This window comes from Erpetoichthys calabaricus, chromosome 1, assembly GCF_900747795.2.
Source record: "Erpetoichthys calabaricus chromosome 1, fErpCal1.3, whole genome shotgun sequence".
NCBI classification, from domain to species: Eukaryota; Metazoa; Chordata; class Cladistia; order Polypteriformes; family Polypteridae; genus Erpetoichthys; species Erpetoichthys calabaricus.
Genome location: NC_041394.2, coordinates 37,395,134 through 37,416,792, shown reverse-complemented (window position 1 = coordinate 37,416,792; position 21,659 = coordinate 37,395,134). Strand labels below are relative to the sequence as shown.

The 21,659-nt window shown below is 39.7% G+C and overlaps 1 protein-coding gene across 42 annotated transcripts in view; it reads right to left on the bottom strand.

Annotated features, from left to right (window-relative positions):
* Nucleotides 1-1,345: 1,345 nt before the first annotated feature.
* Nucleotides 1,346-21,659, bottom strand: part of LOC114648726 (calcium/calmodulin-dependent protein kinase type II subunit beta) — a 412,239-nt gene continuing 391,925 nt past the window's right edge. For all 42 annotated transcript variants that reach the window (XM_051936344.1, XM_051936324.1, XM_051936339.1 and 39 more), the window contains 4 exons: nucleotides 20,791-20,866; nucleotides 7,915-8,009; nucleotides 7,325-7,559; nucleotides 1,346-3,429 (listed from right to left, as the gene is read on the bottom strand). In XM_051936344.1, coding sequence (XP_051792304.1) covers nucleotides 7,327-7,559; nucleotides 7,915-8,009; nucleotides 20,791-20,866 — 404 coding nt within the window. In that variant the 3' untranslated portion in view covers nucleotides 1,346-3,429; nucleotides 7,325-7,326. The remainder of the gene's footprint in view (nucleotides 3,430-7,324; nucleotides 7,560-7,914; nucleotides 8,010-20,790; nucleotides 20,867-21,659) is intronic.

The following is a 21,659-nucleotide window of genomic DNA, read 5'->3' as shown; positions in this document are numbered from 1 at the left end:
GCAAATGTTTTATTGGTATTTCACAGAAACGTTAATACGATAAAATACTTTTAAGATAATGCTGAAGTGCATTTTTTACAATGTTCTGCTAAAACCGTTCTGCCGTTCCTTTTTTACAATCCTTTTGCTAAAGCTGTAATGTTGAAGAATAGTTTGAGCTGATGTTGTAATATTTCAGTGTTTTAGTGACATTTCATTAAATCTGTATAATGTTACTATATAATTTTAGTATTCTTTTGCTGAGGTTTCAGAATGTTTTAGCCACAGCACTGTAGTACCTTTTAGAATGATATTTTCCTGAAAGTATTTGTTTAGTTTTATTAGTCTGAAGTGATTGAAACTTTAAATATTGCCGTTTTGCTGGGTGTTTTAAGATCCTGAAGCAATAAAGGAGCAGCACTAATTCATCAGTTACAACTATATATATGTAACAGCCAAATCGAGATTACAAGTACTAAAAGTAGATTTATTTATGTACTGTGCGGTTTTACTGTTGAAATTGTTTGCAAGCACAGGCAGTGAATTTTTGAACTTCTCTGCTTTCTGAAAATCTTAGTATCGGTAGACATTTAAGTAAAACAAAACACACTTCCCGGAAGCGTTTCATTGCCCCAAAGAGCCAGCTTCCAGTGTCCTCGCTCGCCACATTCTCTGGGCTTTGATAGCTTGTTCATTCATCTTGTGGCAGTTGGTTCGTACAGTAAAAGCTGCAGTATGCTCGAGGCAGTTGAACGAGAGCGGGGCTGTGAGATCCAAGTGAGAAAAGCGCTACAAGCTGCATCACACCCAGCTGCTCAGGCCTCCTGTCTCCTCTTGGCAGCTACTGTTCGTGAGACAGCTGGTTTCGGCAAGGTTAAAATTATTAAAAAAAAATAGGAAAGTTAAAAGAGGACTCAAGCAGCGCCTCGAGAAGCCCAACCGTGCAGATACGCATGCCAAACAATCAGCATTACATTGTCATTGTTTCTATAGACAAAAATATTATTTATGCAGTTACAAAGCCCCAAAAAAAAGGAAAAAGTCAAAGTGTACTGGCATTCAGTAAAAACAACAAACCTACCTCCCCATTAGATGTCATGCAAAGGAAAACCACCTATGTTATACGATGAAACTGTCAGTTTGTTTTTATCTCATTTGAATATTACTTAGATGCAAACACACTGAAGAGGATAACAAAAGAACAACAATTTCAACATGCTATTTTCATGTCTGTTTTTTTCTTTTTTTTTTTTTAAAACGTTGCTATTTCATGTATATACTTTTGTTTTTTGTTTCGAGATCGAACAGCCATATTGAGCTCAGGCAAACCAAACAAAAGACGATTTGTGCTGTGAGCGTTTGAGCGTTTTTATTTTTTGTTTTTTTTTTCCCTTAGTTTAAATATAAAGAAAGTGAACTTTTAGAACAAAAGCAGCAAAAACAAGTGAAAATGAAACCATTAAAAAATGGAGAAGTAAAGGACTGGCGTTCAGAAATGATTTGTGCGTCGACAAGCGTCGAAAAGAGAGAGGAAGAAGAGGAAAGACTTGAGAGGTGCAACCCCAATCCCCCCAACCACATCCACACACCCCTCAGCAGCACATCCTATTCTGTACATTTTGGGAAGAGCTCAGAAGCCCATTGCACATAGGATGCTCGCATTGCGGGTTTGTGGACAGAATCGCTGTACAATCTGAGAAACTGCGCATGCTGTCAGTTCGTGTTTCTCCTTTCTCCAAGACTTCCATTTGATTCCACCAAAAATCTAACCAGCAGTTGCTCAAGAGGTTTTGTAAATCCATTTCTCCCCCTCTTGGCCTTCTTGTACTAATACCTTGTACGATAGGGAATTTAAGCCAATTCCTCGATCTGTTCAGTGGAAGGAAAAACAAAACACTCCCCAGGACTGAGACGGCATTACCATAATACATCCATGAGCACTTGGCCTATCGTGAGAGTGTGCTCATAAAAGCATTTCAAGCAGCCCACGGCCATCCCGCCATGAGTTTATTACAAGTAGTCCTCGGTCAACAGTGGGGGGAAAAAAAAAGATGCAAGTGATGTCCCACAGAAAGCTCTCAACAGCCACTCATTAGTGAAATACAAAAACAGAAAAAGAAAGAAAAAGAACGTTTTCATCCTCCCCATAACAAAAAGCCAACTCGACTTTTATAATTAAAAAAAAAGCACCAACTTCTACCTATACTACTTAAAATAATACTTAAAAATAAAATAAATATAAAACATATTAGGATATGCTGTGCTTCCTGTAAACGTAAAGAGCAGCTGATGGCCAGCAGGCCTGACTTCAGTGCCAGCTGAGTGGGCCGTGCGTCAGTCCTGGGAGGCCACCAGGCTTAACCCAGACTTCCATTCTTTTATTAAAAAAGACTGAATCTGAAACCCCTGAAATTCTGAACATTGGCCATTTCTGAAACAAAGCAAATGGCATAAATAAAACTCAGAAAAACGGGCCAGCTTTTCACTCAACAGAAGAAAAAAGAATAATGCACACAATCATACCTGCACCCCCTCACAAAAACAAAAAATCAACTTTCAGAAAGGCTGCCTGATGGAAAGTGATGCGAGCAAATCTTTTTCCTTTCTTGTAAAAAAGAATTGCACTCAGTTGGTATGCATCAGGGTCTCCCTCAGGTGGACCCGGTTACCCTTGTTTCCTCCTCCTCAATGATGCTAGTTGCCAGCCTGCTCTTTGCACCTTTGACCTTTGAGTCTTACAAGCCATTCTTAAATAAAACCTCCGAGTATGACCAAAAAAAAAAAAAACAACAACAACAACAAAAAAATTCCCATCCAGGTCCTGTAGCAACACCACTCTCCTCGCCACCCCAACCTGAACCAACCCGCCTTCTCCAAAGTGAAACAAATGGAAACCAATTCAGATTGATGATGACACATTTCAGCATACAAAATTGCAAAATATGCTTAAAAGGGTTACCCAAGCACTACAACAATCACTTATAGAATTAAACAGTCATGCTTTGGCGAAAAAAAAAAAACAAAACAAAAAAAAAACAAAAAAAGAGAAGGAAAAATCAAGATTCTCATTTCTACAAATCACTGCCATCAAGAATATGAATTGTACAAATTACATATGCAGTTGCCATATTATTCTAATAATATCTTTACATACCGCTTTTCTGAGAGTTTGTGCATCTAGAGACAGCTTGATGAGACACATCATAGATGATTTGATAGAATCATTACACAAACAAATGTGTGATTAGAATAATACTGTTGTTTTGTTTTCTTTTTTTTTTTTTAATTTCTTTTTTAAATTGTTGGTGTCACTGGAGATGCAGCCACCGGAGATATTAAAACATGTGCACAGCACGAGCCACCATCAGCGAGGCCACCACACTCACGCCTCCTCTCGCTTGCTCTCTCTCTCTCTCGAACCCCAGGCGGGATCAAGTGCAAAGGCGCTCCCTGGAAACAAATAAAAAGACGTGTGTCCTGTTAAGTGAGGCCTAGGATAAAAACCAACCCTCCCGCCCTGCCAGTGTGCTGATGGAGAGAACATGAAAACCAGAGGTGCAGCAACTCTGCCTGTGTAGGATTTCTGCAGATTGTCGGTGAACAAATGCAGACAAGTGAGGATGTCGTTTGCTTGTGTAAGTTGTGATATGCACCTCTGGTCTTACAGAGTTCTTACCTCTGTTCAGGTACACTCTACTGACATGAAGGATGAATCATAATAGTATAGTGAGGCCATAAAAGGCATTGGTTACATTTGGACTTCTTATTGTCAGGCTGATTAGCAAAAAAAGGGCAAAAATTTGAACTTCTTGTTTTAGGAATGATTAACTAAACTAAACTATTAGTCAGCCAGTCATCTTCCACCCTGCTATATCCTAACACAGAGTCATGGGGGTCTGCTGGAGCCAATGCCAGCCAGCACAGGGCAGGAATAAATCCCAGGCAGGGCGCCAGACCACATGCAAACACCCACCCACACACACAGAGCACACACTTGGGACAATTTAGGATCACCAATGCACCTAACCTGCATGTCTTTAGACTGTGGGAGGAAACCCACGCAGACACGGGGAGAACATGCAAACTCCACGCAGGGAGGACCCGGGAAGTGAACCAAGGTCTCCTTACTGCGAGGCAGCAGCACTATCACTACGCCACCGTGCCACCCCTTCTAAACTATTAATAAACAGTAAAAAATGTGTTCAGCCCCCTTCTTCTTTCGGCTCTACATACTTTTTAGTTGTATGTGGCCACTTATTCTATGTAAAAACTGGATGTATTTTCTTTATCATTATATTTTTTGTGTATGTTTGTAATGGAAGGTGGCACAATGGTTAGCTCTGCTGTCTCATGGAATCAGAGCCCTAGGTTCAAATCCAGGCTGTTGTCTGTTTGGAGTCCACAGGTACTCCCCATGTCTCAATACCACCCAATGTGAGCGTGTGGCCCCTTTGATAGACTGGTGCCACTTCTAGGATTGTTCCTGCCTTGTGATTAGTGCGTGCAGGATAGGCTCCAGCTCCACATGATGCTGAATTGGATTAAGTTGGTTTATGGTTTTATAGAATGGGTCTGCTTAGAGGATTCAAATGGAAAGAAATGTTAACAGTGTCTGGTTAGCTTTTATAGGGGCAGAGGGTAACCATAAAGCATGGGACAAGGGCAACTCGTGGCAAAGGCTATCCAACCAAAGGGATGTCATAAATATATTTTCTTTGAAGATTAGTAGGCTTTGTTAAACACCCTTTCCCTTGACATATTATTTTTAAAGGGGTATGTGTCTAGCATATTATGTCAGTTTTTTCCACAGAGTAGAGGTGCACTGTATTTGTGTCATTTTATTATTAAATATTTGGTTGATGCCTTTATTAAGGGTGACTTTCAATATCAGAATATATTACAACTTTTTTGAAGTTGGTTAAGTGATTATTGAACCAGCAACCTTGTGGTTAAGAACTACAGCACACTACGTACAGTATGTTGTGCTTCAAAACTGCTGCACATTCTGGGGATCATTTTACGTACAGGGTAGGCTTCTGCTTTGTGCCCGATGGTGCCATAATATTCTCAGCTTCCCTGTGACCCTATAATTGGATTAAGCAGGTCTGAAAAAAGAAGTCTCTGTCATAAATAAGTGTGTATAACATGGCACCACTTTGGGCGTCCTCCAAAATAGAGTATTTTGGTGAGAGGGGCACTAGTGAAAAGACAGCAGGGGTCACTGTAAAGTAAACCACAAAGTGAGAGAAACTGGGCACATGCAAAAATAAATGTCTCTACTAATGCTTCACAAAATGGGTGTTCAATTAAGAACACCAGAGCCTCTGTAGGAGTAAGCTCACAGGATATTTCAATGGCAGCTTGGCAGAAGGCATGTGTGGGACATGGAGTCTTAAGTGGAAAAATATTCTGTGGCCAACTGACATGTTTGGCTTTAGTGCCAAGTCAAGTTTAACAGTGCACATGATCCTGAAAAGTGTGGCATTGGCAGAATGATACTATGAGGATGGGTCACTGTGTCAGAATCTACTCGATTTATAAACACAGAGGAGCAAAATGGACACAGCAGAGTGTTGGGAAATCCTAGATCAGGCAAGGGTCCACAAGGGCATCGATTCAAAATATGCAGTCAAAGGCACATTGAAGCGAATTATTAAAAATTAAACATTCTGTGCCCCGTCCAAAATTTTGAAAAAATGTCACGTCAGTGGTCACCATTCAATTTAGGACTGCTTGAGCAATGCAGCAAAAAGTAATTAGTTAAATGTCTAAATGTCTCCACACACACCTCTTCCTGCTGCCCATACCATACCACTAAAGAACTGTATAATCTTTTTTACAGATCCTTTCCACTTTGGAGGAATTTTTGTTTCTTTTTCAAAAGGATGACAGGGCAGATCCAAGTAACTATAGGCCAGTAAGCTTAACATGCATCACAGGAAAATTAATGGAAGGAATTATTAAGGATAAGATTGAGCAACTCCTGGCAAGGACAGGAGTTATTAGGAACAGTCAGCATGGGTTCAGGAGAGGGAGGTCATGTTTTACTAACATGCTGGAATTCTATGAGGAGGCAACAAAAGGATACGATCAAAGTGGAGAATAGGATATTATTTATCTGGACTTTCAGAAAGCATTTGATAAGGTGCCATATGAGAGGTTGGGTATCAAATTAAAATAAGTGGGAGATCAGGGTGATGTTTTTAGATGGGTGCAGAATTGGCTCAGACACAGGAAGCAGAGGGTGATGGTGCGAGGAACCTCATCAGATCTGACCGATGTTAAGAGTCGTGTTCCACAGGGGTCAATGCTAGGGCCGCTGCTATTTGTAATGTATATATAAATGATTTGGATAGGAATATAAGTAACAAGCTGGTTAAGTTTGCAGATAATACCAAGATAGGTGGATTAGCAGATCATTTGGAATTCGTTATATCATTACAGAAGGACTTGAAGAGCAGACAAGCTTGGGCAGATGAAATTTAATGTCAGTAAATGTAAAGTATTACACATAGGAAGTAAAAATGTTAGGTTTGAATACACAATGGGCGGTCGGAAAATCGAGAGTACACCTTATGAGAAGGATTTAGGAGTCATAGTGGACTCTAAACTATCGACTTCCAGACAGTGTGCAGAAGCCATTAAGAAGGCTAATAGAATGTTAAGTTATATAGCGCCCTGATGTGGGGAGTACAAGTCACAGGAGGTTCTGCTCAACCTTTATAACACACTGGTGAGGCCTCATCTTGAGTCCTGTGTGCGGTTTTGGTCTCCAGGCTATAAAAAGGACATAGCAGCACTAGAACATGTCCAGAGAAGAATGACTAGGCTCATTCCAGGGCTACAGGGGTTGAATTATCAGGAAAGATTAAAAGAGCTGAGCCTTTACAGTTTAAGCAAAAGAAGATTAAGAGGTGACATGACTGAAGTGTTTAAAATTATGAAGGGAATTAGTACAGTGGATTGAGTCTGTTATTTTAAAATGAGTTCATCAAGAACACGGGACACAGTTGGAAACTTGTTAAGGGTAAATTTCGCACAAACATTAGGAAGTTTTTCTTTACTCAAAGAACGACAGACACTTGGAATAAGCTACCAAGTAGTGTGGTAGACAGTAAGATGTTGGGGACTTTCAAAACTCGACTTGATGTTTTTTTGGAAGAAATAAGTGGATAGGACTGGTGAGCTTTGTTGGACTGAATGGTCTGTTCTCGTCTAGAGTGTTCTAAAGTAAAGAAACAGGTGCAAGTGGAGTGTCTGCTGGCCCAGGTGAGGAACACTGCTACAGATCTACATTGTACGTGTGAAATGAGAAATATGTGACCTGCTTACTTCAAACTCCTACCTTCATTGTAGTGGTGCTGCTGGAGCTCCTGAGCAGTGGAAATGAACGTTCTGCCACTTCCCGTCACGGCGATGCCACACGCGGGTCTCTTCAGACTGGCTGCTGCGCGGCCGGCCCTGGCCGTCTACAAATTGTGTCAGTCGGATATATGCAATGCAAGCGGCATCCTCACCAATCAGGTGCACATGTGGATTCAGGATCGTTGTGTGGATTGGCTTGCTGTTCTTAGAGAGGACTGGAGGCAAAAACAAGAGAATTAAGTACACTACGTGTTTAGCATTCTGCTTAACTGTAAATAATAAATGCAAGAAGAAGTGGGTATTCGACATTTTGACTTCAGCATGACCATATCACTAAAGCTGTAGTGATTTCTCAACTCCCCTGGTATAGTGATGTATCTCAGTACCTGAGCATCATGTTATAGATGAAGAAAATAACCCGATGGCATAAAAAATTGGCTATATGACAAATCATGATAGCTTAGGGATCAGGTAACAAAACAAGCCTGAGGAACCAAGCGCTCCCTGATGGTTTGTAAAATGTCATGTTTTTATGTTCCTGTTGGCCACCACATTGAGATTGTGACTTACGGTTCTCGAAATAGAATCTATGAAAATCCATGCCTTCCACCAGATTGCCAAGAGCTTCAGGTTCAAAAGAAGTCAGCCCAGGATCACAGATCTTCCTGTGAATGAACAAAGTAATCTCTATGAGGACCCATGTGAGTGAGGTACATAAAGGCTGACGCACATCATGACAGTAGGCACGTTGGACAAGAGCCTTGAGGGATTCTCAAACCTATTTTCCAACTGTAGGGAGCAACATTTTGCACAGAACCTCATTTTGTTTAAAAGAACTTCAGTGGCCAATTTGTGCATCTCATCTGTTCAAATTTTAACACATTAACAAAGTCAGCCAGTAATTACATTTTTAAGGTTACATTTTACTTGGAGTGATGCATTGCATACTTAACATGTTTAGTTTATGCTTTATATATAATTAAAAAACTGCTATTCTTTTATTGTTTTAAGTGTATATTGAGCGGCAAATCAACAGCCAAACTGCAACCAGAAAAGTGAACACAAACAATAGAAAGGTATGTTGTCTCAGGTAGTAACATCTAAAGTTCCCATAGCACAAGAACACAGCAACATCCATTAAAGATAAAGCAAGCAGATGGTCGACTTGCCCAAGATAGGATACAAGTTAAATTCTACCAATACTATTAGTCCCAAATAGCACTATGGTGTAAATGCTTGTGATCCAGATCAGGATGTTTCTTCTCATAAGGTAATATAAATTGAGATCAGTTTAATGACAGTTCTCTTAGCTTGCAACAGTACAAACACCAGATAATGATTTTTCAAATAAAGAGCAGTCATTAAGCATGAACTGGTGCAACTTAATTTTAATCTTTTACATTAATTATTCATTATATTGATTTTCTTCAACATACCACAAACATGTGATGACACTAAAATAGCATAGTATGACTGGGGATCATTGTGTGTGCCTGGAGAAGGAGGTATCCTCCCACCATGTACCCAGTGTTCAGCAGGACTGCTACTTGATTCCTGTGACCTAAACTGGATAAGTGGGATAGAAAATGGGTGCATGCATTGACCTTCGTGCTGTACCTGGCACAACAGGTTACGTCCATAATGGCAGACTGCTTTCTTTTTTAGTGTGTGTTATTAAACTATTATTAACAAAATAATTAAAATAAATAAAGCTCCTTTATCTCTACTGAATGATGGATTACATGTTTACATTTACTTAGTTGGATGACACCTTTATTCAAGGCAACATACAACATTTATGATACAATTGGTTATATTTTTGTTTTTCCAATTGGAGCACAAGCAGGTCAAGTGACTTGCTCATCGTCACACTGTGTCAGAGGCAGAATTTTAACCCACAACCTCAAGGTTTGAAGTCCAAAGCCTTAACCACTACCTTTTGCATACCCTTTACAAGAACAACCATAAGCCATTCACTAATTATATATACATTAAATGCTAGTGGTTGCCTAGTCTGTCACACAAAGAGTTGTGCATCCGTGGTCCTTAAAGCTTGAGCTTGGTCACAATCAACACACAACCAACAGCTGTTGCCATGAGATTCATAACACAACCTGTGGTCCCTTGCCATGCCCGCTCCGAAATTGGCCTGTAACTCTATCTCACGGCAAGAGGATCAGCCTGAACAAGAAGTACAAGAATAAACAATTTAGAACACATACAGTATCAACAGCTCATTATCTTCTGCACCCATTGGAGCCTGTGTTGATAACCCCTAGGACATGGAACGTATATGTTCAGATGAGTTGGGGGAAAAAGACAGACACCGCGTGGGTATGTGTTACTCCCAGAATCTGAAGATATGTAGCTAATGTACACAGACAGACAGACAGACAGACAGACAGACAGACAGACAGACAGACAGACAGATAGATAGATAGATAGATAGATAGATAGATAGATAGATAGATAGATAGATAGATAGATAGATAGATAGATAGATAGATAGATAGATTTTAAAGTGCATTAAAATGTTTCATGTGGGGCAGGCCGTTCAGCCAGTAACAGATCACCAACTAAGCTAAATGAGCTCAGCTCACTTGCCTTCACCAACTGTAAACCTTCTGCACAACATGCCCCAACCATGGGTCTGCTTCTTCTTCTTCTTCTGCATTCTCACTTAGGTTGCTCTATAAAGTCTAGTAAAAAGAACAGGCATGGCTGCTTTGACCCACCAGTTCTGGTAATACCTCCCAGTTTCTGCCTTCTGGTCTGCTATTAAAAATATTGTTTTCTTTATTTTATTCTGCAAATGTTAGTTATGTTAGATCTCTCAATCTAAACTAGACAAGGCCTATCTCACCATCTCTATCTCACTCTCTCTCAACAGTTTTGCTTCTCATTGGACCAGTAATGTCTTTCTATCTTTTCATTTTGGAATGCCTTTTTTCTACAGACAGACAGACAGACAGGCAGGCAGGCAGGCAGGCAGATAGATAGATAGATAGATAGATAGATAGATAGATAGATAGATAGATAGATAGATAGATAGATAGATAGATAGATAGATAGATAGGAAAGGCACTAGATAGATAGATAGATAGATAGATAGATAGATAGATAGATAGATAGATAGATAGATAGATAGATAGATAGATAGGAAAGGCACTAGATAGATAGATAGATAGATAGATAGATAGATAGATAGATAGATAGATAGATAGATAGATAGATAGATAGATAGATAGATAGATAGATAGATAGATAGGAAAGGCACTAGATAGATAGATAGATAGATAGATAGATAGATAGATAGATAGATAGATAGATAGATAGATAGATAGATAGATAGATAGATAGATAGATAGATAGGAAAGGCACTAGATAGATAGATAGATAGATAGATAGATAGATAGATAGATAGATAGATAGATAGATAGATAGATAGGAAAGGCACTAGATAGATAGATAGATAGATAGATAGATAGATAGATAGATAGATAGATAGATAGATAGATAGATAGATAGATAGATAGGAAAGGCACTAGATAGATAGATAGATAGATAGATAGATAGATAGATAGATAGATAGATAGATAGATAGATAGATAGATAGATAGATAGGAAAGGCACTAGATAGATAGATAGATAGATAGATAGATAGATAGATAGATAGATAGATAGATAGATAGATAGATAGATAGATAGGAAAGGCACTAGATAGATAGATAGATAGATAGATAGATAGATAGATAGATAGATAGATAGATAGATAGATAGATAGATAGATAGATAGATAGGAAAGGCACTAGATAGATAGATAGATAGATAGATAGATAGATAGATAGATAGATAGATAGATAGATAGATAGATAGATAGATAGATAGATAGATAGATAGATATGAAAGGCACTATATCATAGATAGATAGATAGATAGATAGATAGATAGATAGATAGATAGATAGATAGATAGATAGATAGATAGATAGATAGATAGATAGATAGATAGATAGAAAGCCTGTCTAATGAGAAACAGAGTCCTTTTGAGTAAAGTCACACTGCAAGAAAGCAGTAAGATTTTGGACGATATATTGTAGTGTGCTGTGTCAAATACAAGTCAAGGGAGGTTGGCTGAAGTTATGTGATGCATTTGTTCTGCCTCCTTTGGAACCTGGTGTGCAGTTTTGGTCTCCAGATTAAAATAATGACATAATAAGACATCTAGAGAAGGACTAAGGATTTTGTGTAACAGAACGGCACGTTTTAAAAAGGCACTATACAGACACTTTGTGGATATGGGGATAGCTGTAAATAGAGTAAAATGAAAAGTAACAGAAAAACTACACAAGTTCTGTATACAATAGAGGGCAATTGTTAGAAAACAAGACTGGCTACATTATGAATGATGTCAGACATGAATGATCCCTTTATTATTAGTATACATAGAAAGCAACATGTGTTCACAGGCTGGTAGTATCAAGGCATACAGCTTAACTCGGGATGATGCAAGGTGGCATACCAAAAGCAAACCAAGAATCCAGTGAATAGGGAGAGGTCAAAAATATTAACAATGCAAAGCACAGCATTACAGAGACAGATGTTTCAATGCCATCGCACCTCCTTTGGCAATAAGCACCGCCTCCTGATCACATGTATACTAGATAATCGGCAGTGGTGGGGAGGGGCGTGGCCAGAAGCAGGCAGGACATGAAAGGAGGGGCAACAGGTAAAGTCAAGAGACAGTCCTGAAATAAGTGACACTTGGAAAGGATCAGCTAAACGACTTAAGGACTGTGGACAACTTAAGCAATGATGACAAAGTCAGCAGAATTGCTTTAAAAGATCAATGATGAATGCTGTTAGTGCACATGAGGAAAAGACAAGCTTGTAGAGTGGGAAGGAAAATAGCTCGATGAATTAGGTTAATGGAGAGAAAGTTCAGCAGGTGAGGCAGTTTTATTACCAACTGGAGACTTCATTTCAGAGAAAGGAATATGCAAGGCCACTGTTTAGACATTGTTGTTGTAGTTGTTTAGTAAGTGTGTGAACAAGGTAATGATGAAAAAACTAATTAAGAGGGTACAGTGGAATGTAGCATTATATGGTTTAGGGGTGTAAAACCTAAAGATCAAAGAAAAATGTTTGCAGTTTAGAGGTGTGGAGGAGCATGGAGGGGAAAAAGACAAGATCATTTTGAAACCAGCTCAGGGTCACACTGGGCAGAAGACATGAGCTGACTCTGGATGTGACACCAGTTTTTTGTATGGCCCACTCTCACATAACACCCTGGATGTCCTGGGCAAGTGAACAGAACTCTTTTCGATTAGAATAAATTAAACAGGAAAACTGTGTAAAGTAGTTGGGGCAGGGTATTGTGGCCCATGGTGGAAAAGAAAGGCATTGTCCTTCAAAGACAGTTGAAAATAGGCCACAAAAAATAATAATGAGAGCCAAGAGACTGGTCAAAAAATAGGCAGGAGTTTGGTACCAGAAAGCAACCAAAACAGAAGATTAAAAATGCCACTGGAAAGCAGCCCTAACCATAAAAGAAACTGATGAACTGATTGTTTTTGTGTGCAGTTAGCCAAAAAAATTGGATACTGATATGCAACCATGTCTTATATTGATGACAATATGATGTCGGACACCAAGATGCTCAAATTACTTCAACAGTAACCTTTTATAGTGATGTTACAGTTTTAGCCATGACAATTAAATACAATACGAAATGCTGCAGTTCATGCCAATTGAAAATGGCTCAAAAATGACAATAACAATTCCCAAATCATAGTAACAGCAATAAAATAAACTATTTTCCCAAAGAATGATAATGAAGAAAGCATAGTCACAATAGCCTGTGCATACCAGACACTACTGTAAGCGACCATTGGACATAAACATTATAAATTTCACTTAAAGTCATGTGACATTTTTCACTTTTCCAGGGATTTTCAGTCTTAGCCTTCATTTACATAACCTTAGTGTGTTGGAGGCAATTGGAAGGGCGGTGTAGGAGAATTTTTGGCTAGGAATGTTGGCTTAGATTAGACTGTTGCCCATTTTTTGACCCCATATTTTAGTCTCCTAGTCCTTTCTATCGTGCCTTTGTGGCCTACTATTATTTTTCATTTTCTGGCAGAGGAGAAACATCTTCTCCTCAGATTATCATTTTAGGTGCAGCCCTTCTTTACATACTTTTTGCCCCAAATTTCATTCTTCTAACTAGGTTACTTTGAAACATTAACAACGCAGTCATCATATGGTATGCAGAGTAAGAAAAAAAAGAAGAGAACAACCTTTGGAGTGTGGCATTGTGCTCTTAACTCTCTTAAACTAGCCTCTTTTGTTTGGTATTTTATTTGTGGTATGGTTAAAGTATGAAGTTTGCCTTTTTCTAAATGCCATGGATACCTTTGTAAAAGTACTATGGTGTAACTGACTACTGTAAGTGTACTGGGCTGCCACTTTTCTCTTGGAACTTTAGTTTCATTTTTGGAATACTGTGTGCATCATAGACATATATACAGTGTAGGTAGGCACCGCATTCACTGTGTTGCCCATTGGAGACGATACGCCAGCGTGTCCGCCATATTGCAAGTGGCAAAAAGTGCCATTTAAACTAATACAGGTAAACGTGGAACCCGGGTTTTCTGATGAAAAAACTAACGTTTAAAACAGTATCGTTTACATACAACAGATTTTGGCGAATCATTTAAATGCTATTATTTATATCCATTTATACACTAATAATGGCAATTATTAAACAATAATTATTATTATTATTATTAAATAATTCCTCCCATATAAGTAACATTTCTCGAACTACCTTCTTCCATCTCCGAAACATTTCTAGGCTTTGTCCTGTTCTTATGCAACACAGTAGGCCTACTGAAGTACTGGTTAATGCCCGAGTTACCTCACGTATAGATTACTGTAATGCTATTCTATCTGGCATCCCACAAAAACTTATCCATCGCTTACAACGTCTTCAAAATTCTGCTGCCAGGAAAATAACCTGCTGTTCTAAATCCACTGAACATATTACACCTATTCTCTCTCAACTTCACTGGAATACAATACAAAATACTGCTCTTAACATTTAAAGCTCCCCCCTACCTCACTGATCTCCTCCAGACTTACACTCCTCTCGCTCACTCAGATCCTCATCTGCAGCTCTACTTTCTGTACCGCACATCAAACTCAGTTCTATGGGAGCTTGAGCGTCTCTCATAGTGCTCAACTCTGGAATTCTCTTCCCTCTCATATACGTCAGCTCGATTCAGTAACACATTTTAAAACTGCCCTCAAAACTTATCTTTTCAAACTGGCATACCAATTGTGAATTCTGCACTGTTACTACCAGTTATATTTGTTTGTCTTTCTTCTAACAGTGAAATGATACACTCAATGACAAAAATAAACAATTTTATTGTATACAAATTGGCTTAATAATTTCTGAAAACATTTCACTCATTCCTCTCTCAATCTCTCTCTCTCTCACACACACATACGCACACACAATGTGGTTACTTAAATATATACAGGATAGGATCTAAAATCCATGAAACAGAACTGTCTTACATAGCTTTTTCCGTGTGTTGCCACTCTGTAATTTGAGAGTAGTCAGTCTGGCAATATGGTGCAGCCTTAGTTTGTGGAAGACAGACACAACTAAAGAGATGAGCATAAAATGATGGTTGTCAATTTCAAACTGTGTTTTCTCAATGTGCTCCTTGAGAAAAAACACATCATCTGAACCAATCTCAGCCCGAACAAACTGATTGATCAAAGATACACTGACAGCTTGTCCTAATGTCGACTGTCGGATAACACGCTCAGCTACTTTGACCACCTTGACTGTACCCTCAGAAAGAATCATCAAACCTCCTTTGTTTTTTAATGTGAGCGAGTGGTAGCTTTGATCATATGATGCCGGTACAGCATCTGTTACCAAACTAGCACGGCACACATCACAGGACAGCTTTCTCAAAATCCCGTCTAAGGGCTACCTCCCACTCCTTCTTGAGGTGCATTTCTTTGGGAAACCTTCAATATTTGAGAAATGTTAACAGCTAACAACAATCTACATAGTTAGTGACTAAATACGTTTAGCCAAAACGTTGTTTGGAGGCTCACTTGAGCACATAAATGCATAGCTTTGCTAGCTTAGCCTGGCATAGCTAAAGTTAAGATTATAAAACAGGATTTTCTAACGGCCAAATATAACCAAAACAATTGTTCAGCCTTTCCTATGAAATGTAATCCCCCGGGATCTGGTTTGGAGTGTACAGCGGTTTGCGTGATGCGTGCACATGCATGCGTGAGGCATCTTTATCCATTACTTCACTCCACAGCAGTGCCTCTCGCAATATGGTGGCGACGGTGACGTACGATGCTACTGGTCATGCGATTCTAGTAATTCTATGTCTATGGTGTGCACAGCCAGCATGTGACAATGTAAGCACCCAAAAAAACTCTCCTGCTGGGAATTATAATCGCAATCAAGCAGCGACACAAAATGTTGCAAATTCAACATAAAACAGCAAGAAGTGAACTGGGGGAAATGTTGTTGTGATATATTATTTTAAAACCTTGGGATCTGTGGCTTTCACATGTTGTTTCAAGATCTCAGAAGAGGAAAAAAAGATCCGCCTGCACTGCCATATTTACTTCTCCGCCTACTGAACCCAGCAGAGTAATCACGAATTTCTTTCTGTTCTGTAGGCAGTACACTGTCAACAAAGGAAAGGATACACCGGGAATGACGCTATCACTGATCATGAGGCTTAACTAATTTAACATACTACGCAGAATATGCTAACTAGGCCTCCCTAAACTCTGGAAACGCTTGCATTACAGCTGTTAAACCTGAAATTGTGGTTGGATGTTTCAATTTAAAGAGGGAGTGGGCCACCTTGTGTTCTGTGGTTTTACATTTTAGACAGGGGTGGCACTTGGCAGAATAGTGGATAGTGCTGCTGCTAAGTGTGGGCTCCCATAAAGGGCTGATAAGACACCTACTCTTTACTCTGCACTGGGCAGAGCAGCCAACAAAACTCAGCAAATGAATGAATGAATTCAGTACTGTTCCTATATAAAACAATACGGGTGTTAGTATAGTAAATGTCAGAGTTTAAGATTTGAGATTCAGTCATTTTTCTCACATTGGAAACAGCCCACATCTTATTCAAGGATATGAACTGGCACTAGCCGTCACCCTGTCCTCACTCAATTCTCACAGTCCTGTAGATACAGTCAGTCATTTTCTAACTCGCTTAGTCCTGAGCAGAGTTATGGAGGTGATGGAGAAATCCCAGCTACCATATAGGGCACAAGGCAGGACGTCACCCTGGACAGGGTGACAGTCCATCGCAGTACTGTAGACAAAAAGGGCTAATTCAACAAATAACAAACATCTTCCAAGTGTAATTTATGCATTAAACAAAACAAGTCAGCCATCATTCTGTATCCTTGCGTAACATTTTGATCAATAAACTATTTAAAATCTGACTCCCAAAAGTCACCGATCATGAGGTGCTTCCACTTGTATATCGAATCAGAGACTTTAAGAGCCTTTTGTTCATGTCATGTTGAGATTCAAACAAAACAGTCTTACAAAAATAATGTTACTGTTCATCAGTCTGGGGACTGTTAAAAAATCATATCCAAACAATATCAAGTCCCAAAAAAAGATAATGAAGTATTAAACATCGGAGGTAATATCTATCTATCTATCTATCTATCTATCTATCTATCTATCTATCTATCTATCTATCTATCTATCTATCTATCTATCTATCTATCTATCTATCTATCTATCTATCTATCTATCTATCTATCTAAGTCTGACACTTGTAAGTATGCCTTATGACAAAGACTCAGAGGCCCCAACGGCCTTGGCGAGGGTTAGATAGCCTAGTGTGTTGAGTGCAAGTCAAGAAATGTTAGCATTATGCTATACGTGAGCACTTGTATGAGGCTTCACATGGAATAATGCAAATAGATTGAACATTGCTATGGAATGTCCAGATATAAGTTACTGGACTGATTTTATGTCAGAACTGTGTTGTATATATTCTTACTCAATAAATATACAAATATTTAGCATGGGTATAGGAGGGACTATCCTGCCAACATTTCTAAAAAGAAGCGACCATGTTATGATGCTCCTAGAAGTCAATACAAAACCCAAGGCTCCATGTAGAATTCACAGACGTTTTTCACTTTGGTAAAGAACAGAATTAATGAGCCTCCTGTCTCGAGAGATTAAATAGGCTTGGACTGAACTGTGATAACTGGGAGCTAGGATGGATGAAAGATTTCTAGAACAAATATTGCTAAAGAACAAAACGTAAATTAAATAATAGACGTCTAGAAAAACATGCTCTGGGTGATTCAAACAAAAGTATTATATGGCCAAACACTGTCATACCCATTATGATCTGGACATTCATTACTACTTCCGAATCCAGTCACCTTGCTATTACAGAATCACTATGAATTCCACACTAAACCTGGCCATCATGTGGAACAATGTGACTAATGGCTAAGGCTGAATCAAAAGTAGATCATCCAACAGAGTAATGATTCTGGTCCATCTTTGTTCAACCCCATATTAATTTATTCATACATGAGTAACATAAAGTTGACAGCCCACAAGACCAATCTTTGGCAAGGGGAATAAATAAAAGTTCTGTGAGAAACTGGACAATCTACATAAACAAGGCCAGGAGGCAAAGTGAGGTCTTCAGGGCTGTGACATGCCACAGTGCCAGTCCAGTTTTATCTTTGCTTTTCTCAATACTTTAAGGTAGTTCTTCATGCACTTGTTCTTGACCACTTCTTTACTGTCTGGTCCAAACCACATGCTGTTTATTTTTTCTGATGCTTCATTAGGAGGCCCTGTGATTGGCAAGGTGCCGTGGAGTCAGTGCCATGTGACTGTGTGCATCTGAAGATGAGTGGTTAGTTCCTTGTATTTCTGCATTTTGTTGGTTATCACTGGATTATTCAGGACTGTTTTACCTTTGTGAGTGCTTTCTGACTTGTTTCTGCCTTTTACCAGACTTGTTTTGTTGTCACACTTTTGCCTCTAGACATCCAACGTTTCACTTTGTGACTGCAGAGCCAGTGATTCCACAGAAAGCTACTCTAGAGTGTTACTGTGAGGACTTGGCACACTTGAAAACTCAACTCGCAGTGTTTGTGGCCTACAGAAGCACGATTAGGTAAAGCACAACCTCCAATTTTTTTTTAACAGCAGGACTTTGTGGGGTGGCACATTTTTGAATCACTCTTTTAATGTCGACACTATTTATTTCAGAATGCCTCTTTTCAAGAAGGTATCACCCCCTGTAAGTCAAGACCAATAGGCTCTCCAAGTGTATTATTTGTAAAGCGACCTGGGCTTGGAACAGCTTTGGTTACAAGCTGCAGCAAAGATGTACAGCACCTTCAAACTGGTAGGTTACCTCTCTAAGAAGCTGAAAAATTGACCTTTCTCTCTTTGCTGCCAAACACTGGTAGCAAACACATTATTGTTATTTGCTATGAATCAATGTGCTCTTGCTTGGGCCTAATAAGGTGATCAACCAATGGTCTTGTAAGATGTTACCCATCAATCATACATAAAACATTCTATTAAGAAAATGCCTTCAGGAGCCGCTGTTACATATACAGTGCATCCGGAAAGTATTCACAGCGCATCACTTTTTCCACATTTTGTTATGGTACAGCCTTATTCCAAAATGGATTAAATTCATTTTTTTCCTCAGAATTCTACACACAACACCCCATAATGACAACGTGAAAAACGTTTGAGATTTTTGCAAATTTATTAAAAATAAAAAAATTGAGAAAGCACATGTACATAAGTGTTCACAGCCTTTGCCATGAAGCTCAAAATTGAGCTCAGGTACATCCTGTTTCCCCTGATCATCCTTGAGATGTTTCTGCAGCTTCATTGGAGTCCACCTGTGGTAAATTCAGTTGATTGGACATGATTTGGAAAGGCACACACCTGTCTATATAAGGTCCCACAGTTGACAGTTCATGTCAGAGCACAAAGCAAGCATGAAGTCAAAGGAATTGTCTCGGGGCACAAATCCTGGGAAGGTTACAGAAAAATATCTGCTGCTTTGAAGGTCCCAATGAGCACAGTGGCCTCCATCATCCGTAAGTGGAAGAAGTTCAAAACCACCAGGACTCTTCCTAGAGCTGGCTGGCCATCTAAACTGAGTGATCGGAGGAGAAGGGCCTTAGCCAGGGAGGTGACCAAGAACTTGATGGTCACTCTGTCAGAGCTCCAGAGGTCCTCTGTGGAGAGAGGAGAACCTTCCAGAAGGACAACCATCTCTGCAGCAATCCACCAATCAGGCCTGTATGGTAGAGTGGCCAGATGGAAGCCACTCCTTAGTAAAAGGCACATGGCAGCCCGCCTGGTGTTTGCCAAAAGGCACCTGAAGGACTCTCAGACCGTGAGAAAGAAAATTCTGTGGTCTGATGAGACAAAGATTGAACTCTTTGGTGTGAATGGCAGGCGTCACGTTTGGAGGAAACTAGGCACCACTCATCACCAGGCCAATACCATCCCTACAGTTAAGCATGGTGGTGGCAGCATCATGCTGTGGCAATATTTTTCAGCGGCAGGGACTGGGAGACTATTCAGGATAAAGGTAAAGATGACTGCAGCAACGTACAGAGACATCCTGGATGAAAACCTGCTCCAGAGCGCTCTTGACCTCAGACTGGGGCGACGGTTCATCTTTCAGCAGGACAACGACCCTAAGCACACAGCCAAGATATCAAAGGAGTGGCTTCAGGACAACTCTGTGAATGTCCTTGAGTGGCCCAGCCAGAGCCCAGACTTGAATCCGATTGAACATCTCTGGAGAGATCTTAAAATGGCTGTGCACCGATGCTTCCCATCCAACCTGATGGAGCTTGAGAGGTGCTGCAAAGAGGAATGGGCAAAACTGGACAGGTGTGCCAATCTTGTGGCATCATATTCAACAAGACTTGAGGCTGTAATTGCTGCCAAAGGTGCATCGACAAAGTATTGAGCAAAGGCTGTGAATACTTATGTACATGGGATTTCTCGTTTTTTTTATTTTTAATAAATTTGCAAAACCCTCAAGTAAACTTTTTTTACGTTGTCATTATGGGGTGTTGTGTGTAGAATTCTGAGGAAAAAAATGAATTTAATCCATTTTGGAATAAGGCTGTAACATAACAAAATGTGGAAAAAGTAATGCGCTGTGAATACTTTCTGGATGCACTGTACATTTTGGCATGTAAAAATAACAGATACAATATGTTAAGCTACCCAACCCTAGGACTACAGAGTCCTGTCTCAGAAGTCATGCTCTAGTCCTGCAAAGTGTAGGCAATCTATAGATCTGAGTATACATTTCAAGTTGAGCCGAGATTCCCACTAGTTACTTACGCGTAGGCCTCAAAATCCCCGTTGTTCACTGCTTCAATCAGCTGTTCAGTTATCTTGATGATTTCCTGCTTGCGAGCTGCAAAGACAAGTAGAGGAATCAGAAGTTATTCACTGACACTTTCTTTATAAGTATGACAGGACAATGAGGAGGGCCTTTGTTATCTCATTCCTCCATTTTACAGTATTAGTAGAATTATGTGAAAAACTGACAGCCAGGCAAACTTGTGTGAAAGCGGTGCTTATAATAAGAATAAATCATTACAATGATCTAGTGCTCTTCTCAGTACTCAAAGCGCTATCCACACAGGGAGGAACCGGGAAGCGAACCCACAATCTTCCACAGTCTCCTTACTGCAAAGCAGCAGCATTACCACTGCGTTACCTGTGAGGACATGAACCCATTTTGTCAATAAGCTACTCTGAGGCAGTCGTCTTGGCATGCAAACACCAACACATACTCGCCCGCTTGCCACACACACCTGGACACTGTCGGGCTCTGCTTTGCCACCACCTCACTCATCTGGAGTCGGTCATTAGCTTTTTCAGGAGCTTCTGTGTGCAAAAGGGGAACCTGAGCAGTGGAATGGGACCCGTAAACGTGACCACAGTTGTCTGTTATGCTGTACTGTCAAAGTAGTTGATTTTTTTTTCTATATTGCCAGCAGGCTACTTTAAAAAAAAAAAATCAGGCCACACCTCTGTTGGAAACCTGAACTTTGACGACACCGAACTGAAAAGAAATCAAAATACAACACCCAAATCCTCTGACTCTTGTTATTCTAGGCAGTAGGGAACAAAAAAAAGTCATAAGATGGACAACAACAAGAGGAGCTCATCTAATCTTGACAATTTATGGATGAGGCCTACCT